This window comes from Hyaena hyaena, unplaced genomic scaffold, assembly GCF_003009895.1.
Source record: "Hyaena hyaena isolate Hyena2069 unplaced genomic scaffold, ASM300989v1 scaffold_28, whole genome shotgun sequence".
Taxonomy (NCBI): domain Eukaryota; kingdom Metazoa; phylum Chordata; class Mammalia; order Carnivora; family Hyaenidae; genus Hyaena; species Hyaena hyaena.
The window spans coordinates 2,931,075-2,956,256 of record NW_024080660.1 but is presented as its reverse complement, the minus strand read 5'-3'; the positions used below and the strand labels follow the sequence as shown (position 1 = coordinate 2,956,256).

The 25,182-nt window shown below is 44.9% G+C and overlaps 2 protein-coding genes across 3 annotated transcripts in view; both read left to right on the top strand.

Moving 5' to 3' along the window:
* Positions 1-1,939: 1,939 nt before the first annotated feature.
* On the top strand, positions 1,940-17,500 carry ADIPOR1 (adiponectin receptor 1). The gene is made up of 8 exons (XM_039227541.1): positions 1,940-2,107; positions 8,878-9,112; positions 10,853-10,969; positions 12,226-12,397; positions 12,866-13,052; positions 13,953-14,140; positions 16,121-16,314; positions 16,618-17,500. Exons 2-8 carry the CDS (start codon positions 8,972-8,974, stop codon positions 16,744-16,746), a joined length of 1,128 nt encoding a protein of 375 aa, XP_039083472.1. The 5' UTR covers positions 1,940-2,107; positions 8,878-8,971; the 3' UTR covers positions 16,747-17,500.
* Positions 17,501-24,333: 6,833 nt separating this feature from the next.
* KLHL12 (kelch like family member 12) overlaps positions 24,334-25,182 on the top strand; it is a 33,567-nt gene continuing 32,718 nt past the window's right edge. Inside the window, exon 1 of one of the 2 annotated variants that reach the window (XM_039227491.1) lies at positions 24,334-24,417. In XM_039227491.1, the coding sequence (XP_039083422.1) occupies positions 24,349-24,417 (69 nt within the window). In that variant the 5' untranslated portion in view covers positions 24,334-24,348. Of the gene's footprint in view, positions 24,418-24,763; positions 24,924-25,182 lie in introns of those variants that run through there. The other variant, XM_039227490.1, reaches the window with a different exon arrangement.

Genomic DNA, 25,182 nt, shown 5'->3' with positions numbered 1-25,182 from the left:
TATTTTAATGACCTGCCACCTTCCAAGCACCGTGCTAGCTCCTGAGGACACAATTATGACCAACACTGGTCTTAGATCCCCAAAGAACTCAGTCTAGAGTAAGATAGACAAGTGATGAACAATTATAACACAGTGTGCAGTGTGACTAATAGCATAGTAGAGATACAAGATGCAGATGGGAAGGGTTTGGAAAAGATTTAGAGAAGAAAGAAATAACACTTTTGAGTAAGCCATCTAACAGATACCGTGCTAAGCACTCGTCTATATAATTTATTCCTTGTGATAATCCTATGAGTCTAAGATTAAGGATTTGCCAAAAGTCATAACGTTGGTCAGTGGCTGGCGGAGCCAGAGTGTGAACCTAGGATTATCTCAGTCCAAAGCCAAACCCAGAACTGGGCCTTGTAAATTGCTTGGATCTTGCAGCCGAGAGTGGGGGGAAGGGCTATCTAGCAGAAGGATCAGGATTTACAAAAGCCTGGAGGAATGAAAGAGAAGTTCACCTTTGGAGAACTAGGGGAAGTTCCTTGAGGCCTAAATGCCAGAGTGAAAGCAGGGCAGGAAGAGTTTGTAGGGTAGGTGAGAACCAGCTGAGAGAGGCCTTTGTAATGCTACCAGGAAGACATTTCAAACTCAATGCTGTGGGGGCTTTCTGGCTCTGGATTTCAGCTCAGGTCATGATCTCATGATTGGTGGGATCAAGCCCCTTGTCAGGCTGTGTGCTGACAGCCTGGAGCCTGCTTGGGATTTTCTCTGTCTTTCTCAAAAATAAACTTAAAAAAAAACAAAAAACAAAAAACTCAATCTTGTGAACAATGAAAGTTTCTTAGGTTTTATACAGTGGGCAACACGTAGCTAATAACATTTATGAAGCATTCACCATTTGTCAGGCATCACGCTAAGAGCCTGCATAAATTATCTCATTTAATCCTAACAGTGACATAGTACTATGTTTTTAAGATTTTTTTTTTTTAAAGAAATCTCTGCAGCCAATGTGGGGCTTGAGTTCACAACCCAGATATCAAGAGTTGTGCGCTACACTGACTGAGCCAGCCAGGCACCCCTGAAATAGCACTATTTTATTGCCATTTTCCAAATGAGATCATTCTTATTTGGAGGAGTTCAGTAACATGCTCAAGATCATAGGCTGGCCAGGGACGGAAACGTGGTTCTGTGCAACTCCTGAGCCCTTGCTTTTAATCAGCACCAAAAGATTTCATCCCCTGGGCTTAGGCATCCATGTAAGGTTATAGTAAACTACCTTCTCTCTCAGCACCTAGAATAGTACCAGTTATGTATTATCCTTGGGAGAAATGAGAATATTGTCAGTTCCCCAAAGTTTCTGTGTGCTGTGATTCAGATGAAGGCTGAGTCTCCCGACATGCATTCTGGGGCCACCACTCTGGTTTCAATATGGGAACACGGAGCTGGAGCAGGGAGCTGTCAAGCAAGACCAGTTTGAAGCAGTTCGGCCGTTTCCAAACAGAAATAACAGGAGCCCAAATAAAGTCTATCCCCGTGCTAGCACATGAAAAGCGCTTCGACTGGAGTGGCGGGATGGACTATGAGACTGAAGGACTAAGTGTTTCGGAGATAAAACGACTGGCATTGGTAATAGAGGAAGCGGAGGGACTGTCCCAAATTAGTGGACAAGGTGCACGGTAGGAAATTCGGTATTCCTTCGCAGGGTAATTCCCTGAAATGCCTTCTCTATCACGTGTTTGGAGGTGTGGTCCTTTTAGAGGCGGAGTTCACGCTTGGAGCAGAGCGAGGGGGCGGGGCCTGCCGCGGGAAACAGGGCCTCGCGGGTGGGGCCTGCCGCAGAGGGGGCGGGACCGGGCCGGATGGGGCGGCACCCGGCGCGCGGGAGGCGTGGCCGAGGGGACGGGGCCTGTGATTGGGACTGCAGGAGGAATGCCTGTCAGGACGGGGAGGGCGCGCCGGAGAGGAGGTGACGCGGCCACGGAGGTGACGCCGAGTGGTCGCGCGCCCCTTCCGGCGCGGGGAAGGCGCTGAAGATCCGAGGTCGCTCGGCCGCAGGCCGCCTCCAGCGCCGCGGGATGTAGCGCCGGGGATCGCGGCCCCCAGCAGAGCCCGCCTGCCGGCCGTAAGTTCCTCCCGGGCTGCTGCGGCCAGCGGGTGTGCGGGGATCGGCGTAAGCTCGGTAACCCCCAGGAGCCTCGGCGCAGGCCTGAGGCTGGGACAGCCCTTGGGGTTGACTTGCCCAGACGCCCCAAGGGTCTCGAGACCCCCACCCAGAAGCCGGCCGCGCTTCCCGGCTACTCTGCAGTCGGGGTTGTAAACATTTCCGGCCCCTCCCACTTCGCGCCGCCTCCGAGGCGGCCTCCACTAAAATTTAAGGGCGGGTGGGCTGCTCGTCCTCCGGCTTTCTCTCGACTGCCACTGTCCCAGAGAGTGCCGAGTCTTCCCAGCCCCGCTGGGCGGTCGAGACGCCTGGATTCCGGCCCTGTATCGAGACGCGCCAACCCAGAGCTTAAGCCGGGTCCCAAGGCCGCTGCGCCAGGCAAGTGGAGGGAGGGGGGGGGTGGATGCGGGCCTGGGTCGCAGAACCGGCTCTCAGCCTTCGGTGGCAGGGGCAGCCCCGAGGGCCCTCGACCGTAAGTCTTTGGCAGATCAAACGGGAACAGTGTCCCCATCTCGACTTGGAGGAGAAAGGGAGATCAGTGGACAATTTACCTTTATTTACGGTAATCCTAAAAGCTGGAATGTGAGCGAAATCTAAACTGGGGGAGAAAACGGATTTCTGTTACTTCAGAAATCTCACATTGATGTATGCCATCTTTATGTTTGAGATTTGGGGTCTTCAAGGCTTTGGTTTTTAAGAAAATAAAATCGATATCTGCTTTCCCTCAGTTGCTGGTGCTTGTTAGGCTACTGAGAAACTGACGAGGCGAATTTCAGTTTCCACAATTTCAGGTGCCATGAGCGATAAGAGGCCTACATACTACTTTACTAGATTAACCATAGTATTTCCCCCAAGTATTTAGAAAACACAGCAGGGAATATATAGGATGCTGGTGTTAATTAAATTAACACTGTAATGGCTGGTTCTTTTTTTTCTGACGTGAAGTAGTAGTGAGGCTCTTTACTGCTTTTCTGTCTTGATAGGGATTGGGTCACCTGTTAGGGTGCATCTGCTGTTCCTGATTTTAGTATCTATACAGTAAGTACTAGGAATTTAGACTGGGTGGTGCCAAAGAGATTGCAATGTCAGGGTAGCAGTTCCCAGCTTGCAGCCACTGAAACTTTTTACCAGGGTAACTTCCATGTTCCCATATAGCGGTTGATACTTGCAGAATCTATCTTAAAAACTGGTGTGTTACCTTTGAAGGTCCATCTTAGGGCAGACCTCCACAAAACTATACCTAATTGCAGAGTAGAATCTGAAAGCCTTCTGTTCTCAGTGGCCAAGAAATTACATGATTCCGAAGGGATTTAAAAAATAAATGACCACTTTGCCTGCAGGTAGGAAAGAATCACGAAGGCTCACCATTGCTAATGGATAAAGTATACTACCTTAAGTAGGCTTTTAGGCTATCTTCAGTTTTTTTCAGTCTGGCCTGAATTTTACCTTTGGAAGATCCCCTTGTGGAAAAGTGGATTATTCACTGCCCTGGGCACTATGTTCTTTCAAGCCTGCTTTGGTTCATACCAGGTGCACTTCTGGAATGGCCACTACTCCTATCTTTACCTATCAAGATACTTCCTTAAACTCTTCACAAAATCTTTCCTGATTGTCGAACTAAAGTTGATCTTTTCTTCTGAACTCCTTCACATTTATTGACATTTAGCCTTGTAGTGATGTTAGTAGAAAACAAAAATTATCGCCCCCTCTTAAAGTAGAGGTCAGCAACCATGGTAAGCCTCTTATTCTCCTTTGCCTTATCTCTGTAGCCACAACGCTACGTCCATTGTAAATTGTCAATAGATACTGTCAGATGGATAAAGAATAGAATTTGTGCTTCTTTCTAGGCCAGTTAAGTTTGTTCTCTATTTCCCTAGGAAATTTCCTTTGACTCCTGTATTATAAAGCCACACTGAAACTCTTTAACACTCTTGCTATATTATCCTGCCCAGTCTACCTGTGATCACACTGGTGAACTAAACAGTCCACTTTAAACCCAGAAGCTTTATTAATTATGGTGTTTGTGTTTGTTTGCTTGTGTGTTTTTTCCTAGTACTGATACTCATCAAAGTCATTACATTTTCCCCTTAATGTCCATTTATCTCTAATGTTGCCCACCAGCTTTTGTTCCTCTCACTAGGCTCAAAGTTGATTCCCTTTTCCTGCTCAGAAATGTTGGCATGATTAATGTTTATAAAGTTTGTAGTTATCTTTGAAAGCATCCTTGAAAATGCCCTGTAGGCAAACCAGTTCCAACTGATTGGCTTTTAGGCATAGGGCTTCTGAGGTACACAGTGTAAAGTGACTGCTGTGATGTATAACTGTATTGACCATGTATCTGAAACCCAAGTATTAAAAACGGGGACTGTCATACAATTCCTACGCCTGTGTACTTTTTTTTTTTTTTTTTGTCATGACATTTGAAAAGGTTCTCTGTCTCTGTTTGGGGTCAAAAAGATTCTAAGTCAGTGACACTTAGCATCAAGTGAGAAAGCCCAGGTTCCATTACTGTAATTTGGTGATTTTCAAACACAGGCCTTGGCCTTGACTCATTTTTCCCCCAACAGTTGTGAAACCACCTCTAACAGAGGCGTACATAGAGAAGACAGCTGTGTTCTTTTACTTTACTGCTAGACTAATCTTGCTTTAGAGCAAAAGAGTCGGGCAGACATACATAGAGCCTATCCATGCCTATCCACAGAATCTCTAAGGGTCCAGGGACTCTAGATTAAAAATTCCCAGAAGAAGCTTTATGGCTTTGACTCCAGAGAGGGAGTGTGCTTGGAAAACTTGGGAACTGGTCACAGAGCTAATGTCTCCAGAAACTGGGAGGGATATAAACTGTAGCTAATTGGCCGGTGATTAAGAATCAGTTCTTTCCCAAGTGTGGCACAGGATTATCTTATTTATAGGAACACAAACACCTCCCTGCCTCCACAGCTCTATTCTCTAATATCATAGGTTTATCCAGTTGGAAAGCTTAGTGGTAAAGATTTTATTAGCTTGAATTGAAGAAATCCCATCAAAAATGCACTCAGTAGAGTTTGGCCCAGTTATAATTTGCTGTACTGGGTGTGGCAAGTTGGAGGGGAAATATATTTTCTCTAAAATACATAAGGATGTAGAAAGCTGGCAGAAAGTTGAAGTATATTTGACGCTCCTGAGTGCTCCCAGAATCAGTCCTAACACATTAGGGGTTTATGCCGGTTTTACACAATAGGGACAAAAACACTTGCTTGTAACAATCTCCAGATGGTCGTGAGTGGCCACCCTATCAGAAGTTATATTTCCAGGTCCCAGTATTATCTGCCCTCCTCTCTTGCCAGACCTCCGATCCCTATCTCTCCCTTTCCTGTCTCTGTGTTGCTACAGTTTAGAAGACCAAACTGGACACTGGACTTTGCTCACTATGATGACATGATCTCCACTGACCTCCATTGTGTGTACTTTATGTGATGCTTGATGCCATATCTTGTATGATGAGTTGTCGCTGATGGCTAGGGTGTCTGTTAGGTTTCGTGACTCCGGTCAATGTGAGGGGAGGTGTGGGAGCTAGTGATAGAGGAGCTAGAGGGAAATCAGAAGAATTAACAGAGTGATTTAGACTGAAAATAAAAAGACTAATGATGGCCAAGAGACAAAGATCATCTTGGGAGAATATTAGACTTGAGGGCATAAGAACTTTGCAGATCAAATGAAGAAATGAATACGAAGCTGGATTCTGCATTTGATCTCTGACCCTAACTTAAAGTTTGCCTATATTATTCTCATTGCCTCAAGTAAAATAGTTATACCGTGTTTGAAATTACTGAATTTAGTGTGTGGCCATCCTAGGTTATGTGCCTTCCCCTCCACTGCCCTCCTGGAACAGTGAGATTCTATCACTGATTTTGTACACATCACAAATGACCTTGTGCCATCTGATTAAAGGCTCTTTGAAGATGCTTGTTCAACTGTGTATTTTGCACAGTACCTTAGAATACCTTAGGGTGCTAGCACTAAATATATTTGTTAAAATTCAGTGAATGTACTGGTTTACTCTGAGGAAAAGGAGAAAGCCTGAAAAGCACAAGAAAAAGCACATAAACCCTTAGCTAATGACAAGAAGCTCATAAGTCATATGCTTGCCAAATAGAATGATGCCCCATTAATTCATTCATTTTGAAATACTGTATAGGTTCTGACCAAAATCAAGGGTACGTATCACAGAACCTGAGTATTTTTTTTTTTATTTTGCCTTGGTGGCCTGTCTCTAAAGTACCCGCAGCAGTGTTTTAAGCTAAGTGTATTCCCCTATTCAGACCTCTCCAAAGTGCCCAAAGCTTTTTTTTCCCTCCAGTATAAATTATTATAAATAATAAATAATTAGTAAAGCTGTTTATTCACTCTGAGAAACTATGTTTTGCGGTCAACCTATTGAAAAAGATTTCCCAGTGTTTCTTACGTGGATTGCCTATTTCCTGAGGTTTTCCGGGGCCTCCGTTTTCCTGTTCATCTTGGGCTCAGTTGTTGGCTATGGCTGTGGGCTGGCATCTCTCTTGTCAGAATCTTGTGCATTTCAAGGAAGAAGAACTCTCTATGTGTTGACACCATATAAAGGTCTGCTGTACAGTGAGTTACTGTTTGCTCTCTTGAACTAGATTTGCCTGTTGCTTTTAGCTGTGCTTGTGAGTTGAGCATAGCATGACTTTTGAAACTTGAGGACTGCCCTCATCTGACTACATATATCCAATTGTAATCCCTGAGAAGGAACTGTAATTAGTCTTGGATAAAAAGAGAATGGGTACAAGAGATCAAAGATGTTTTAAAAACAACAACAACGCATGTGGGATTTAAATAAAAACTTGAAACAAACAAAAAAAAGTATCAAAGATGTTTATATAGCCAACAGTGGTGGGAGATTGATACAGTGTCTCTCACGAGCAGTCATGATCACTGCCTATTAAAAGAAATTTTTTGTAATGTTTTGTTTATTTCGGAAAGAGAGAGAGAGGCAGCGTGAGCAGGGGAGGGTCAGAGAGAGAGGGGGACACAGAATCAGAAGCAGGCTCCAGGCTCTGAGCTAGCTGTCAGCACAGAGCCCGACGCAGGGCTCGAACCCACGAACCATGAGATCAAGCAAGACCTGAGCTGAAGTCGGACACTTAGCTGACGGAGCCACCCAGGCGCCCTATCACTGCCTATTATAAAAGGTTTGGGTTCCCTAAGCTTAAATTTCCTCTCTGGTAATGCAGCCTACTCCCTGTGCAGGCATTGCTTGGCACTCTTTGCATTGCCCTGTGGTTATTGGGTTCGGATAACCAGTGCATTAAAATGCTATTATTCTGGTCATTACCATCGCTAGGAGTAATAAACTCCTTTGTTGTGGGGAGAAGGGGTTGGCTGGTAATCTACAAGATGATGAACATCTTTGGGGACTTTTCCTCTCTTTTCAACATTGTTTTCATTTCCCTGAGGCCTGATTGAAAGACTACTCCTTGAAGTCCAACTCAGGAAAACCTCAAGTGTTTGAAGTTTTTCCTAGAAAACTGAGTTCTAGGTTTCTCTGGTAAAGGATTTGTGTGCCTGTCTCTAGTTTCTGAAAAGCCAAGTTGAGAGGAGCTTAGATGATGGGCTGTGGTGGTTGGGACAAGCTCTTGCTAAGCCGGTTGTTCGGTATGTGTGTGACAAAGGGCAAGGCTGGGGCTGCCTCCTTGTCTTCCACTTCCTGCTTCCAGGTAGGTTATTGCTTGCTTTAAGGAGAGATTGTGATGAAAGCTTGTTATCCAAATGTTGAACCCAGGCTATAATCTGACAGTGGAATTAGTAGACATTGCAGAGCATTGACCCCCCTGGGCATCGAGCTCACAACCAAGTTCCTTCTGCACGTGAGGCACACTTGTCAGAGCATTTATAGGTAAAGCCCAGCTGAGTTCAGTTGGCATTTAATTTATCTCTATAGCTTGGGTGGCCTTGAAGTATAGCTGACCCTTGAACAACACAGAGATTAGGGGCACTGACCCCTGCACAGTTGAAAATCCACATAGAACTTTTGACTTCCCCAGAAGTTAACTACTGTTGACCAGAAGTCTTACTGGTAACATAAACAGTTGATTAACACATACTTTGTATGTTATATGTAGTATATACTGTATTGTTGCAGTAAAGTAAGCTAGAAAAAAGAAAATGATATTAAAGACAATCATAAGGGAGAGAAAATATATTTACATGTACAGTACTGTACATATATGTTCTGAAGAAAACCTGCATGTAAGTGGACCCGTGCATTTCAAACCCATGCTGTTGAAGGGTCAACTGTAATTACAGCCAGGGAGCTGGCTTCCTATTTTTGCTCCTCATTCTCAGAGCCAAGCGTTTCTTGGGCAGAATAGCTTTGGGAATGGTAGGCTAGACTCACCTCACTGAATGGGCTCCCCACTTGTGGGAGGGGGTTGCGGGTGAGTAGCTGGTTTTCTGTGGTGACAGTTTGGTACAATAACCACAGATCGTTTGAAGACAAGCAACCAGATGTTTTATTTTCAACCTTATCTGTACAATTAGCGAAGTTCTGAATAAAGACTAATATTAAAGAGGGAGAACAAGGAATGGATTTTAATTTAGCAATTAACTGGCCTTTAGAATCGGAGACAGGATGTGCGTTGATTAGCTGTTGTATTCAGTGTTGACTTGCGGAAATGAAACTGTAAGAAGAACCAGTTCTCAATACCCTTCATGTTTGTGTTTGCTTTTAGTGTTTACCATCACAGGGAGATCTCTGCCCCCTGGGGCTGAGAGACCCCAACCTTTCCCCAAGCTGAAGCTGCGGGGTATTGAGGTACCAGCCAGATGTCTTCTCACAAAGGATCGGTGGTGGCACAGGGCAATGGGGCTCCTGCCAGTAACAGGGAAACGGACACGGTGGAGCTGGCTGAACTGGGACCCCTGCTAGAAGAGAAGGGCAAACGGGTAATTGCCAACCCAACCAAAGTAAGTTGTCTTCCCAGGAGTCATTCTTTTGATCAGAACTTCTCATTAGGCCTGTGTCAGTCTCCACTTTTTTAAGATCTCACCTCTCTCCCCAAAGGAAGAACAATAGCACCCTGGGAGTATCTCTGTCCCAGTCCTTATCATACTGTATTATCCACATCTTTTTGTGTCCTTTTCCCACTGTAAGCTTTTGCAAGTTCACTCATCTGTATAACCCCAGGACTTAGCATGAGGCCTGACGTCCAATAAGTAATTAGTAAATGCCAGTGAATGCAGGAAGGAAGCATCGGTTAGGATTAAGTTTGGCTTCCAATAACAAACACAAACCCCTGTAGCTTTGACAAGATAGTCTCTCTGGAGTAAAAGAATGCTGGAAGTATCCAATCCCACGCTGATACAGAGAATCCACTACTGTCAGGCCCCTGTCTTCCTTCTCCTTCATTCTTAATGTCACTCATCACCTCCACCTACCAGCCACCACAGAAGAGGAAGGGGAGAGGGGGTGCCTGGGTGGCTCAGTCAGTTAAGCATCCAATTCTCGATTTCGGCTCTGGTCATGATCTCTTAGTAGTGAGTTCAGGCCCCACATAGGGCTCTGCACTGACCGCGCAGAGCCTGCTTGGGATTCTCTATCTCCCTCTCTCTCTGCCCCTCCCCTGCTCGCTCTCTTGCTCACTCTCTCAAAAATGGATAAGTAATCTTTGTAAATAAATAAATAGTTTTTAAAAAGAGGAAGGGGAAAGAGGAGAAGGGCCCACCCTTTCTGGAAGTACCTCACAACACTTCCATTTACACTGTATAGGCCAGAACTTAGTTACATCCTTCTATTCAGCTGCACTGGACTTTAGGCCTCTTCACTGGGCTTGAGCAAAATCACAGTAACATTGGCACCCTGAATAAAACCAAGGACTTTTACTGAAGAAGAAAGAGAGAATGGATATTGGGGTAGGCAAACAAGGATCTACATCACAAAATTTAAGCAAGGCCATTTGTTTCCGAAGGCCCGTCAACAGGAGAGAGAAAGAGAATAGCCCAGAGAAGAAACTGAACCTCCGGGCTCTCCATCTCCATGGTTTGGAGCCTTGGGACCGAGAGAAAAGTCTCTGTCCCTGATAAGAAGTGTTGGCCCGTGTGCACACTTTGTGGCAGGGTTCCTTGGGGTATAGGACTCAGTGCTGCTGCTTTCTACAGTTTGGAGGCCCTGATACCCCCGGGAGCTGCTAGGAATACAAAGTTTCCATCATGATATAATCCCCAGAGTCAGTGAACAGGGAACAACGACCAGATTTAAATTAAGGGAATCTCTGCGACTCTGTCTTTTCCATTGCCTTGAGAATTTAGTGGTCTGGAATAGAGAAATATTGAGGATATCGGGGACAGTTGAGAACCACTGTCCAAGAGGTAAGGATGGCCGTCCAGACTTAAAGAACATGTAGGACGGGCGTGCCAGTCCTGTATCACTTAGATGTCAGTCCCCGTCAGTCTGTCTCCTGCCTGCTGAGTTGAGGATCCTCCTCACCACGTACCAAGTGTTAATAAAGCTTGAACTAAAGTGTTAAAAACTCACTAGCTATCATGTGTTCAGAGAAAAAGCCACAAGACCCTATGTGTAGGAGAGAGGCTAGGCAGAAAGTACGAAGTTTGGGTTTCTCTGGATCTTTCTCATCTGGAATGGCACCATTTATGAGATGACTCTTAGGGTTGGTTTTTGTGTTTTGTTTTTGATTTTTTCCCCTACAGGCTGAAGAAGAGCAAGCATGCCCAGTGCCCCAGGAAGAGGAGGAGGAGGTGCGGGTACTGACGCTTCCCCTGCAAGCCCACCATGCCATGGAGAAGATGGAGGAGTTTGTGTATAAGGTACAGCCGAGAGCTTCTGTCCTACAAGGAGGACAGCAGGCTTCCTGGGGATGTTCCCAGCTGGCAGGCACGCACTGGATTGAAGAACTTCTATTCCTGAATTCTTATTGCCTACCAATAAGACATTGAACATTAGGGGCTCCTGGGTGGCTCAGTCTGTTGGGCGTCTGACTTCGGCTCAGGTCATAATCTTGCTGTTTGTAGGTTCGAGCCCTGTATCAGGCTCTGTGCTGACATCTAGCTCAGAGCCTGGAGCCTGTCCTCGGATTCTGTCTTCCTCTCTTTCTCTGACCCTCCCTGCTCGTGCTGTCTCTCTCTCTCAAAAATAAATAAAACATTTAAAAAAAGTTTCTTTAAAGACATGAGACGTTCAAAATATATTCTAAAACAGAAGTTCTTAGCTTCTATTTTTTTTTTTTTTTTTTGCCATGGATCCCTTTGGCAGTCATCAGAATGTTCTAATTTTTAAAAATTAAAATTTCAATGTGGGCTCCTTTACTCACACACCAAATATGCACTAATGAAAAATGATAATGTATTTTATTTAAATTTATAATTTCTAAGCAGTAAAGAGTAACAATATTTTGATATCTGCAAAATTAATGTATGAAAATATCCATGATTTCTGTTGATGAGAGTCAAAAGTTCTAGAACTACTGTGCTTTGATATTCACATTTGTAATTGAGAGGAACATTAGATTAGAGGCAACTGAAAATAAAGATAATTTTTTTCCATCCAAGTTTCCATCCACTCCCTGGATCCTGTCTGTTGTCCATATGCCCTGGTTAAGAACCACTGCTCTACAAAGACATAATCTCAGCCTAGGAAGGACTTAGAATCTACTGGGGGGAAAAGATTGAGCAGGGGTCAGCCAGAACCCCCTGGAGTAGAGGAGCAAAGGAAGGATAAAAAGTATGTTTTTTGAAACCATATATTTAATTTCTATTTCTTTGTTTTTGTTCACTGTATTAATTTTGAAATTTTAAAGATTAAGATACGCTCATTCTAAAGGCTATCCAGAGAAACTAACAGAACGAAGAACAAAGGCATTAACAAAACTTGATCAAGATACACAGTACCAACAGTCTCACTGACATTGTGTCTTGGATTATCTGCAGGTCCAGGCTGATCCCCTGTCACCTAGGACCACCCAAAGTGTGCTTGACATTCTCCTAGACTGGCTATCCTTGACCCTTGTGCTTGGGGACACTAGCCTTCTCTGGGGCCCTTCTTAGAGAGAGTGTATATATTCCAGGTCTGGGAGGGACGCTGGAGGGTCATCCCATATGACGTGCTCCCTGACTGGCTGAAGGACAATGACTACTTGCTACACGGCCATAGGCCACCAATGCCCTCCTTCCGGGCTTGCTTCAAGAGCATTTTCCGCATCCATACAGAAACCGGCAACATCTGGACCCATCTGCTTGGTGAGTGATTTGGGTGGGGGGAGAAATCAATTTTTTTGTCTTCTCAAATGCCAAGGGGTTGTGTAGCCTTTGCCCCCGGGAAGGAAAAGAACAAAGTTGTTCCGACTGATTGATTCTTGATCACTGATCTTTGAGACTAGAGCAGGAAGGCCTAGAGCCCGGAGAAGAAATGAGAACTAGATGTTCTCATGTGATCCCTGGCAGAACTGTCCTCGACAGAGGCAGTTCCTTCTAGTTCATAAATTACCTCTCTCAAAACAAAATGCCGACGTTTCAAAAAAAAAAAAAAAAAATGCTCTTTTAGTCCGGGGTTTCTATGACTGTTTCCATTTTCTCCTGAAATTTTAGACTGCAGTTCCCATAGCTAAACCGTGCAGCTTTAGTACTGATTTAACACCATCAACTGTCAAAAGTGCACGTACTCTCTTTTTCCTTAGGTGCTTTTTTTTTTCTCTTCTCTCCTTACAGGTTTTGTGCTGTTTCTCTTCTTGGGAATCTTGACCATGCTCAGACCAAATATGTACTTCATGGCCCCTCTACAGGAGAAGGTGGTTTTTGGGATGTTCTTTTTGGGTGCAGTGCTCTGCCTCAGCTTCTCCTGGCTCTTTCACACCGTCTATTGTCATTCAGAGAAAGTCTCTCGGACTTTTTCCAAGTGAGTTGGAAAGACCATGTACTACTGTCACCGTCTTGTGAGTGGAGGGCTGACTGGGTACTGGAAACTCCAATAACTCCTGAAGGTTCCCTGATGTGCCAGAGGAAAAAGGCTTTCTATTTTGTGGGCATGGTAGGGTGGTGCCGTTTTTCTCTTAAATCTCTCATGAAAAAATGTACCACAGCCTCCTCCACCGATGGAACCCAATTGTGGAATATATTTTTTACCCGTGTAGCACTATCCTTTGTATCCTTGGGGTGCCAGTGGGCTGCTCTTCAAGCACAAGTACCCAGTACTGTCTGACCTTCCTGTTGGCCCGGCAGGGCGTGGCAAAGTGTTCTGTGCCTCTTTCTGGTAGCGTTCCTACCCACCAGTGAAGTTAAGCTTATCTGTGCCACCCATGCACCACTGGCAGCCCTAGATGCCCCTCATCTAATGCTTTTCATATTCCCCAGCTCTGCACCCAGAGTTCTGTTTATTTGCCTGGTGGTGGTGGTGGTGGTGGTGGTGGTGGAATTTAAGGGTTTTGTTTTGGGAACTCAACTTACCAGAACTGAAGGACATTCAGAGCCCTTTGTGAATGAATGTAAGGCTGGCAATCAGGGGATTGTGACAGAACGCTTAAATTGAAGTGTCCACTAGGGGGCGATATGGCCACCCACAACCGAGAGAACGGATGAAATCCCGTGATCAGGGATTCGTAGAAACTTTTCCATTGCCAAACAGACCTTCTTGACCTGGTGGGTGTTTGATCCAGGATACAGGATAGATCGTATGGGAAATGAGGGAGACAGAGTGGTCAGATCTGGGAGCAGGTAAACAGAAAGGACAAGTTAAACAAGCCATAGGATTTCTTCATTTCTCCCACGGATTCATTTCATTTTTGTGGCTCTTTTTTAGACTGGATTATTCAGGGATTGCCCTACTGATTATGGGGAGCTTTGTCCCCTGGCTCTATTACTCCTTCTACTGCTCCCCACAGCCACGGCTCATCTACCTCTCCATCGTCTGTGTCCTGGGCATCTCTGCCATCATCGTGGCACAGTGGGACCGATTTGCCACTCCCAAGCACCGGCAGACAAGAGCAGGTGGGTAGGAAGACTGAGTGTAAACCTCATAGGTATCTGGGCCTTGAGCTTAATAGGCTCAACCCAGGGTCCTATGGTTTGTAGTTTGGGGACCCCGTCTGAACCCTGACTTGTGTTTAACTTTGAAAATGCCGTGGATTTTCAAAGTTCAGTCCTCCCCGATGTTTCATACCATTTCAGCGGCGTGCTCACAGGACAGATGATTACCAGGCTGCTCCATTCACTGCAAGTATAAAAAGGACTACTCTTCAGTTTGGTTTGAGAAAGCTAAAAGACATACAGAGCATGGTCATGTTAATGACCTGGGTCCTAAGCACTCAAACCAAGGGACTAAAATTCAAACACCTGGAGTTAGTTTTCCTAAGGGAATGGAAGGCTTGGTTTGGTGAATTAAAAAATACCTTGAGCATAAACACCGGTCACAACTATCGTAGTAGCTTCCAGCATACACATCTTTGTGTCAGCTCATCTGGACTCTCCTTTTAAGCTTTATTCTTGAAGCAACACACTAGCTTACCACTGGTCTTTAAGCCTTTGGACTTCTTTTTTTTTTTTTTTAATTTTTTTTTTAATGTTTTTATTTATTTCTAGGAGAGAGAGAGAGAGAGAGACAGCGTGAGCAGGGGAGGGTCAGAGAGAGAGGGAGTGACAGACTCTGAAACAGGCTCCAGGCTCTGAGCTGGCAGTCAGCACAGAGCCCGACACAGGGCTCGAACCCACGAACCACGAGATCATGACCTAAGCGAAAGTCGGACGCTTAACCGACTAAGCCACCCAGGTGCCCCATAAGCCTTTGGACTTCTTAATATCTGCTGTGTTTTAACCTTCAGTTAAAAGAATTAAATATACGGGGTGCCTGGGTGGCTCAGTCAGTTAAGCGTTTGACTTTGGCTCAGGTCATGATCTCACGGTTCGTGGGTTCAAACCCCACGTCGGGCTCTGTGCTGACAGCTCGGAGCCTGAAGCCTGCTTCAGATTCTGTGTCTCCCTCTCTCTGCCCCTCCCATGTTCATTTTCTGTCTCTCAATAATAAATAAAATTTTTTTTAAGTTAAAAAAAAAAAGAATTAAATATACATCAAGCACTGACCACATGCCGGGCACTGTACTTTAACAAGGGCACCAAAAAAAAACAACAAGGGCACCCATGGCAACACAGAAGGCCATCCCTGCCCTCCAGTTATGTGTAGCGTGAGACAACTATCCATTCTGCCCTTCTTCTTAACCTACTCATGTGTCCCTGCAGCCTTGACAACTTCCAATCTGGGCATATCAGTCTACCCAGGAGGTTAGAGTGCTGTTACTTAAGTCTTTTGTGGTCTTAATGGAAAACATGCCCAACTCCTCTGTGACTTGCAAGCCATCTACCTGAAGCCTTGCCATTTAGGTTCTGTATCTGAGTCAATCATCAGGGGGTTTTGATAGAAATACCCTTTGTTCTTTCCTGCTTTTTTTTTTTTTTTTGTGGTTAAGGCTTCACATTTCTCTTTTTATTTTTTATTTTTTTTAATGTTTATTTATTTTTGAGACAGAGAGACAGTGCAAGTGGGGGAGGGGCAGACAGAAGAGGGAGACACAGAATCTGAAGCGGGCTCCAGGCTCTGATCTGAGCCGTCAGCGCAGAGCCCAATGCAGGGCTTGAACTCATGAGCCGTGAGATCATGACCTGAGCTGAAGTCGGATGCTTAACTGACTGAGCCACTCAGGCACCCCTTCATATTTCTTAACAAATAGTAAGGAATGGGAGATATTTGTTCTTGCCGCTCTTTACCAGGTAATAGCGATGTTCGCACTTACACAGCCTTCTTCGCATTCTGGGTGTTGAAGAAATGTCTGCTATCATCCATCCTGGGGCTCAACTTCCTAAATATGGTAGACAGCTAATTGTCGTAATAAACATCTGAATTCTGGAAAAAGACAGCAGTGCCTTCTGTGTAGTAGATGTTTCCTTGCTTGACAGTCTTCTCTCTGCTTTATTCAGGGGTGTTCCTGGGACTCGGCTTGAGCGGTGTTGTGCCCACCATGCACTTTACTATTGCTGAGGGCTTTGTCAAGGCCACCACAGTGGGCCAGATGGGCTGGTTCTTCCTCATGGCTGTGATGTACATCACCGGAGCTGGCCTTTATGCTGCTCGAATCCCCGAGCGCTTCTTTCCTGGAAAATTTGACATATGGGTAAGAAATGACTCTTCCAGAAGGGCCTGTGATGGTGAGTGTAACCAGCCAAAGTTAAAGGTCTGAGTAAAAGGTGGTAAGAGATCATGTAGTGTTTGGGGGTCCATATATTTACGTAAGGAGAAAGGGCAGGGAAGTAACCAATATATATATCTCCGATGAGGTTTTTAAAAATGATCGACAACACAAATACCACTTTTATGATGTAAGAAAATGTTTTCAAGGAAGAGAATGCTTTCTGCTACTAACTTCTAATCTCTCCTTGCTGGTCTCCTAAAAGCTCTTCTCTTGTTATCCTTGCAGTTCCAATCTCATCAGATTTTCCATGTCCTGGTGGTGGCGGCGGCCTTCGTCCACTTCTACGGGGTCTCCAACCTTCAAGAATTCCGTTACGGCCTAGAGGGGGGCTGTACTGATGACTCCCTTCTCTGAGCCTTCCCCCCTGAGGGCTGGAGGAGGAACTTCCCAAGTGCTTTTAAAAATAACTTCTTTGTTGATGTGAGAGGAAGAGTCTGAGTTGTCTGTTTCTAGAAGAAACCTCTTAGAGAATTCAGTACCAACCAAGCTTCAGCCCACGTTCACACCACTGGGCAGCCAACTCTCCCGGTTCCCTAGCTGAGGAGGGTGGGGATGGCCCCACTCAGACATGCCGCGCCTCAGCAGTCCCCCTCGTTGGCAAGGCAACTACCGTTCCCTCACAGAGACAGTACTTTGAAGCTCATGTTGAGATTTTACCACTCCTCCAACCATTTTGGGAAAAAAATGATGGACTGGGACTCTTCAGAAATCCTGTTTCTGGAGGAAAATGTCCCTTCCTTACCCCCATCCTCACTTTGTAACCTGGCTTATAACAGGCCATCCATTTTTGTAGCACACTTTTCAAAAACAATTAGAACCTGGTCCCATCTTTCTAGGGCCTGGATCTGCTTTTACAGCAGGAAGAACAAAGCCACCGACTTTTACGTAGCCCGGCTAATCATGGGAGTGTGTCCAGGCTTCTAGTAACTTGACTTTTAATTTTGTTTTTTCTTGGCAGAGTAATGTAAAATTAAAATGGGGAAAGATATTTAATATTTAATACTAAGCTTTAAAAAAGAAACCTGCTATCATTGCTATGTATCTTGATGCAAAGACTATGATGATAATAAAAGAAAGTACAAAAGACACTTGGCATTCAAAGATTTAACATGTGTGGTCTCAACTATTTGTACCCAACTCCAAAGGAATAAAACCAGTTAAATAGTTTCAGATTCCACTGAGATATAAATTTGAATCACAGGCATTGATTGACAGGTTGGTGTATGTGAACCAATGAATGAGTCTAATTGAATTCCTAGCATTGGCTCCTCAGTACAATTTTATTTTTCTCTACTTATCACATGGACATTTTGCCAAAGAGTTTGGTTTGCTGTAGGAGTGTTTAAGGATTAGAAGATTCGCAAAGGTGCTGGGAATAGATCCCTTGTGATCAAAGCTCTACTACACATTACTTTAGAGTTTTAGCACTTTTAAAACCGCCTTGCTTACGGTTGTCTCAACAAGGGGTTCATGCTTTTCTGTGCCTTTGCGAATTACACGCAACCTAAAATGTGCTGGATTCCTTAGGTAGCATAAGGTCCGTAGTAATCACCAACTGTAGGCAGTTAGATGGGGATCTTCTTGAGTTACGAAACTGGGTTCACTTCAAAGGTCAAGTGTGTACGCCTGGGAGAACAAGTGGTTCTTTTAAAAAATAATCCAACTAGGCCAACACACAGGACCTCAGGCAGTAATGAAGGAAATGTAAGTTAACATCCAAGCGATAAACCATCCAAGTCCTACTGGATTGGCACAAATTAAAGATCCTAATACTGAGTGTCGGTACAGACGTGGAGCAGACCAGACGCTGCTGGTGGAACTGCACGTTGGTAGGATGACTTTGTGTGGATGTGCATAGAGCGTACAGACATGTTACGACATTCAAACATTTTATGAGACAACACTTTACGACATAAGATGTAATATACGAGATAGAGATCACTTCATTTTTTTAAAAATGCTCCTTCTGACCCACTAAATTAATGGGTCACAACTCACACTTTGAAAAACACTGCCCTTGAGAAACTTGTATGAAAAGAGTGATTGCAGCTATATACAGTAGCAATATGCTGCAAGCAAGCCAAATGTCCAAAACTGGAATGGAAAACTACGCCCCGGCTTACTCATGATGAAACGCTAGCAGTGACAGTTGCAGTGACAAGCAACAACGTGGCTGAATCTCAAATAAGATTAGTGGGGAGAAATAGCGAAGGGAGGGAAGCAACTCACAAAATGTATTTGGTATGATCACGTTTATTTAAAGCTATTACTTTGTAAAACTAATGATAGTTTAGGGGTATAGGCATGGTAAAAACTTTAAAAAACAAGCGTTAATTCAGAAAAATGGTTACCTTGGGATGCCTGGGTGGCTCAGACAGTTAAGGGTCTTATATATCGGTTCTTGATACCGGTTCAGGCCATGATCTCACGGTCGGTGGAGAGACAGAGCCCCACATCGGGTTCTGCATGGAGTGTGGAGTCTGCATAGGATTCTCTCTGTCCCTCTCTCTCTGCCCCTCCCCTGCTTACACTTTTTTCTGTCTCTCAAAATAAGTAAATTAATTTTAAAAAAAGAGAAACAGTTACCCCTGAAGGAGTAAGAATAGGATTAGAACAGAGGGGCACATAGAACATATCAAAAGTAAAGCTTATATTTTCTTTTTTTTAAATAATTTTTCAAAAACTTACATCCAAGTTAGTATATATTGCAACAATGATTTCAAGAGTAGATTCTCTAATGCCCCTTACTCATTTAGCCCAACCGCCTTCCCACAATCCCTATATTCTTTCTTTTCAACTAGGTGGTGGCTCACACCATGATTATTTTTCTTGCATATGTGCAAGAAATATATCTATTTAGTACAAAACAATTGAAAGTTTAAAAAGTAGTTAAAGAGCTGGATAGCACAAGTCACAAAGGTGACCTGCAGGTTGCAAACCTCTACAAACATGCTTTGTTCGGCCTGCAGAGTGGGGACAATCAACCATAGCATGATAGCAGCTGGGCCCTCTACAGAGGGCTTGTGCTCTGAGTGTGTTGCTGTCCCTCACTAATCGGAGTTGCTGGCCTGGTGTCTGTGGGCATCTGAGTTTGCAAACACTAGTGTAGAATGGGAAGGAGACAGGACTGCATCTGATCTAATTGCATCCATTTCGGAAGTGAGGAGACCCAGAGCACGTGGTGAACCTAGCGTGTAAATGTTTGCTCATTTGTCAGTAGTAGGGCCCAGAAAGAGGATCTGAGAACATTTACTAAGCATCTTTGTACTTTTTTTTTAATATTTTTATTTATTTCTAGGAGAGAGAGAGAGACAGCGTGAGCAGGGGAAGACGTGTGCTCTTGGGATCTACAGACTGAAACAGGCTCCAGGCTCCGAGCTGGCAGTCAGCACAGAGCCCGACGCGGGGCTTGAACCCACGAACCGCGAGATCCTGACCTAAGCGAAAGTCGGACGCTCAACCGACTAAGCCACCCAGGCGCCCCGGTACTTTTCAAATGTTATTGTATATCTTTTTTTTTTTTAATCTTTAACCCTGTGAAGTAAGCAGTATTATCCCATTCCACAGATGAAAACCTTAAGGTCCCAAAAGACCAAGACTTTTTTCCAAGATGATGGACAGGATTGGAGTCAGTATCTGAATGCACATCATGCTGACTTAAAACCCCATGTACTATAGCCCAAGACCATTTAAAAACTCGCTTCTGATTTCAGTATCTTTCCTTGCCTTTACCAGAACTGCTAACTAGTAGCAAGTGAATAATATTACCTTCTTCCCCTAGCTGCATACATATGGTTCATTCATTTTCTAAATGCTTGTTCAGGACCTGCTGTATAGTGGGCACTAGAGGAGAACAAATAAATAATGGCATAACATGGCAAAATTGTGATTAAAGAAAGGCTGAAAATAAAAGTTAAAAATTGGACTCTACCCCTTCCCTGTAAATAAATTAAAAATTAGGGGAGAGGCTACATGTCTCTCTTTAGAACATTCATTTTCAATTTAAACATAGAACTTTGGGAGCAGTAGCCCACTCTTAAATTATTGCAAACAGATAAGATCTAAAGAAATTCTTTTTTTTTCCAAAAAATTTTTTAATGTTTTATTTATTTCTGAGAGAGAAAGAGAGATAAACAGCATGAACAGGGGAGGGTCAGAGAGAGAGGGAGACACAGAATCCAAAGCAGGCTCCAGGCTCTGAGCTAGCCGTCAGCACAGAGCCTGACATGGGGCTCAAACCCACAAACCGTGTGATAATGACTTGAGCTGAAGTCAGAGGCTTAACCGATTGAACCACCCATGCGCCACAAGATCTAAAGAAATTCTTGAGTGCTCTGTTAGTCTGGTCCCTACGGAAGCATTTACCGAGATGAAATTAAATATGCAAAGATTTTATTAGGGGAAACAGCTATACCTAAAAGAAAATATAAATGGAGCCGTGGAAGGCCAGGAGAACCATTAGGGTGTGATGCAGGTCTGAGCCCCTCTGAAGGAAAGAGGGAGAGAAGGTTGAAGTGTCCGAGGCTGCCTTGGAATCTAAGAAAGGTTCAGCAAAGCCTTTTGTTTGGGAGAAGTCCTTGATCCCAAGTCCACTGACAGAGAGTCCCATTTACCCTAGAAAGTGTGTCTACCTCAGCATGTCTCCTATCCCGAAGTCACCAGCCCTTGGGAGACATGACCTGGGCCTGGGTGCAAATTCAGTGATGAATTTCAAAGCAACAGCTGGGGCCCTGCTTTGATTATGTTCAATGAGTAATTAAAAAACAATTTTTTTCCAATGTTTTTATTCATTTCTGAGAGAGAGAGACAGCATGAGCAGGGGAGGGTCAGAGAGAGAGGGAGATACAGAATCTGAAGCAGGCTCTGAACTAGCTATCAGCACAGAGCCCAATGTGGGGCTTGAACCCACAAACCGTGAGATCACGACACCTGAGCTGAAGTCAGACGTTTAACCAACTGAGCCACCCAGGCGCCCCTCAGTGAGTAATTTAAGAGGTACATTTTCTTGTCTGCCATGCTCTAGTGGTGCGAAAATGCAATGTATTCTGCCTAGCTGGTTTTAGCTATTCATCCTATATTCGGTGTACTTGATCCAGAGTTCCAAGGTCAATTCCTTGTGTTCCATTACTGACACCCTGCCATAAAGGCAGAATGATGTATGAAACCGGACTGACTTACCTTATCCAGCCCCAGCCCTCCAGAATGGGCCTAAAAAGGTCAGAATAAGTTTGGGCTGTAAGGTATTGATTGGGTCAGATATCCAAATGACTGGAAATATACTTGTATGGGAAGGAGAGTATCCCTATGACTTAAAGACCTAAAACATGCAGAGATTATACCCCTGAAGAAAATAGGGTAAACTTGAACTAATTCCCTCAGTGTGTTGGCTTTTGTTAGTAGTTTCTCCGTCTTTTATTCTGTGGAAAAAATGTGGACATATTCTAAACAAAACCTCTTTGGGGCACTTGCGCGGCTCAGTTGGTTAAGCGCCCGATTTCAGCTCAGGTCATGATTTCATGGTTTGTGGGTTCAAGCCCCGTGTTGGGCTCTGTGCTGACAGCTAGCTCAGAGCCTGGAGCCTGCTTCAGATTCTGCATCTCCCTCTCTCTGACCCTCCACTGCTCACGCTGTCTCTCTCTCTCTCTCTCTCTCTCTCTCTCTCAGAAATAAATTTAAAAAATTAAAAATAAATTAACAAAACCTCTTTTACTGAGTTCCCTCTCACATTATGAAAAATCTCAATTTAGCAGACAGGAATTAGGCAATATCATTAAAGTGCTATTTTGAACCCAGAAGACATGGGATTGTTTTTGCTTTTTTAAAAACTTTTAAAATGTTTTATTTTTGAGACAGAGACAGAGCATGAGTGGGGGAGGGGCAGAGAGAGAGAAGGAGACCCAGAATCTGAAGCAGGCTCCAGGCTCTGAGCTGTCAGCACAGAGCCAGATATGGGCCTTGAACCCGTGAGCTGAAGTTGGACGTTTAACCAACAGAGCCACCCATGTGCCCCTACCTTTTTTTTTTTTTAAAGATTTTAGTTTTAAGTAGTCTTTACACCCAATATGGGGCTCAAACTCACAACCCCAAGATCAAGAGTTGCTCACTCCACTGACTGGGCCAGTCAGGCGCTCCCATTTTTACTTTTTATTTAAATTGTACACATTTTAAAGTTTCTTTATTTTTAATTTTTTTAATGTTTATTTATTTTTGAGAGAGAGCGAGACAGAGCACGAGTTGGGGAGGTGCAGAGAGGGAGACACAGAATCAGAAGCAGGCTCCAGGCTCTGAACTGTCAGTACAGAGCCTGATGCCGAGCTCGAACCCACAGAAACGAGATTATGACTTGAGCTGAAGTCAGATGCCCATCCAAGTGAGCCATCTAGGTGCCCCAAGTTTATTTATTTATTTTGAGAGAGGACAGAGACAGAGATTCCCGTGCAGGCTCTGTACTGTCAGCGTAGAGCCTGAATCAGGGCTTGAACCCAAGAACCATGAGATCATGACCTGAGCCCAATTCAGACGCTCAACCGACTGAGTTACCCACCTGCTCCAAATTGTACATATTTTTAATCCACCATGATGAAAAGTTCAAAAGGCACAAAGAGATATAAGGGAAATCTCTTTCCCACCCTGTCTCACACCCAATCAGTCCTCTCTCCAAAGAACCTAACATTTTGTGTTTTCCCAGATGCATTTTATACATATACAAACATGAATATTAAAATTTCCCCAAACTTTTATACAAATAATAGCAACCTATACACACTGTTCACAATTTGGTATTGAATTGCATGGCTATCCCACACTTTATTGAGCCACCTTCCTACTGATGGATATTGAGTTTGTTGTCAACTAATTTACAAACAACCTGATACACATATCATTTTATATGTGCATGAGTATATAGGAAGGATAAATTTATGAAAATCCCTCAGTTAAAGTTATCTTCATTTACCATTTTGGTGCACTTTTCCCAAATGCCCCCAGTAGAACCTGTACCAATCCTCTATCTAAAAGATACTTCTAGATAAATGAGATTTAATATGAAAGGAAACACTATGTAAAATTAGATTGCTACCCACTAGGCTATCGTTTTATCGGTAAAGAATCAAAGGCCCCGCAGAGGAAAATAGTACAGTAGTTCTTCTCCGCAATTTCAGTTACCCGTCGCCGCGATCTGAAAGCAGATGATCCTACGCACAGATTGCCAGGTCCGTGTCAGCCTAGTGCCCCATCACGGTGTCTACTTCATTCACCTCACTTCATCCCATCACATAGGCATTTTATATCTCGCATCATCACAAGAAGGGTGGGTACCGTGGAACATATTTAGAGACTACATTCACACAATTTTTGTTTGAATATATTGTGATAGTCTGTTTTATTATTAATTATTGTTGTTATTCTCCTACTAAGCTTAATTTATCAACCAATCTTCATCACACCTACTTTAGGAAAAAACACAGTGTAAATAGCGTTCCGTGTTCTCCACGGTTTCAGGCATCCATTGGGGGCCTTGGAACATATCTTCCATGGATAAAGAGGAACTATTGTATAATCAAACATAATTAGTTTGAACATTCACAGAAATTGAATGAAGGGACCTCATTGCCCTCTGAACCACAAAGGTAAGTGTCCCCAAATCAGTTAGAAGCAAAATTCCTAAACGGAACACTCAGCACCCAGGAGCTGGTGAAAAGTCAGCAAAAGAGCAATAGGGAGACGATGACTACTGGGACTTCTAATAAGATCCTTTGCAATTTCCCTCACAACGTCCAGCGTCTAGTGATCACAAGTTCCTTCCGCTAGGTGGTCCTGAGGGGGAAGAAATGGAGGAGAACCTCAAGGCAGAGGAGAGGTCGCATTATGATGCAGAGAACGTTGAGGTCGGTGGAGCCCAGGGCTCAGAGGATTCTGCCCAGAGCGATGGTCCGTTGGAAAAGGCCATTGTGGACAATGGACGTGAAGAAATTTGAAGCCCCCGCGGGTTTTCTCGATGTGAGACGGTTCCTGAATACCTGGCAGGTAAAACAGACTCCCCGCAACCAGCTCCTTGGTTTAGAAATGTGGAATGTTGTCAATAAGCCCTTTCTCGGGAGGCTCACGGAGAATCTGGTCTCCGGAGAATCCGGTCTCAGCCAATCACCGGGCAAGAGAGCGATGCACCCCGCCCCTCCCTGCCCGACCCCACCCTGCCCCAACTTTTCTTTCCGCCGTGCTTTTAGTGGGCCGAAGACAGCCCCCGGGGGGGGGGGGGGGGGGGTGCCTGAGGGTCACGTGACGCCGCCTCCTCACGTGACGCAGACCCAGGGCAGGGAGGGAGGCGGGCCTCGAGCTGCGTTACGTCATCACGTCGCGCGGCTGCGGAGACGAGAGCCGGGACTACCACCTTGACGGCTCCAGAGCCTCCGGGTCCGGGGCGGCGGCGGCGGCGCTTGGGCTCCTCCTGAGCCGCCTGCTGACCCCGCGCCCCACCCAATCCCCACCGGCTGGGAACGGACCGGGCGCGGCTGGGTGGCCCGCGAGCGGAGGTGAGTCGCACTGTGGTGGTGGCAGGGCTGCCTGCCACCACTCCTAGTCCCCAATTCCATATTACGGCCCTGTCCCCATCCATCGTCCCCCTCCGGGTTGGAACGGAGAGACGCCGGGGAGCGAGGGGAGGTCTCCGCGGACTGGGGCGCTTCTGGCCTGGAGCGCCCCCCTCTCAACCGCGCTGTGACCGCGCCCCTCCAGGACCGCCACCTGGAGCCGCCAGCACTGTTCCGTGTTGTCAGCGGGGTGACCCCCCCA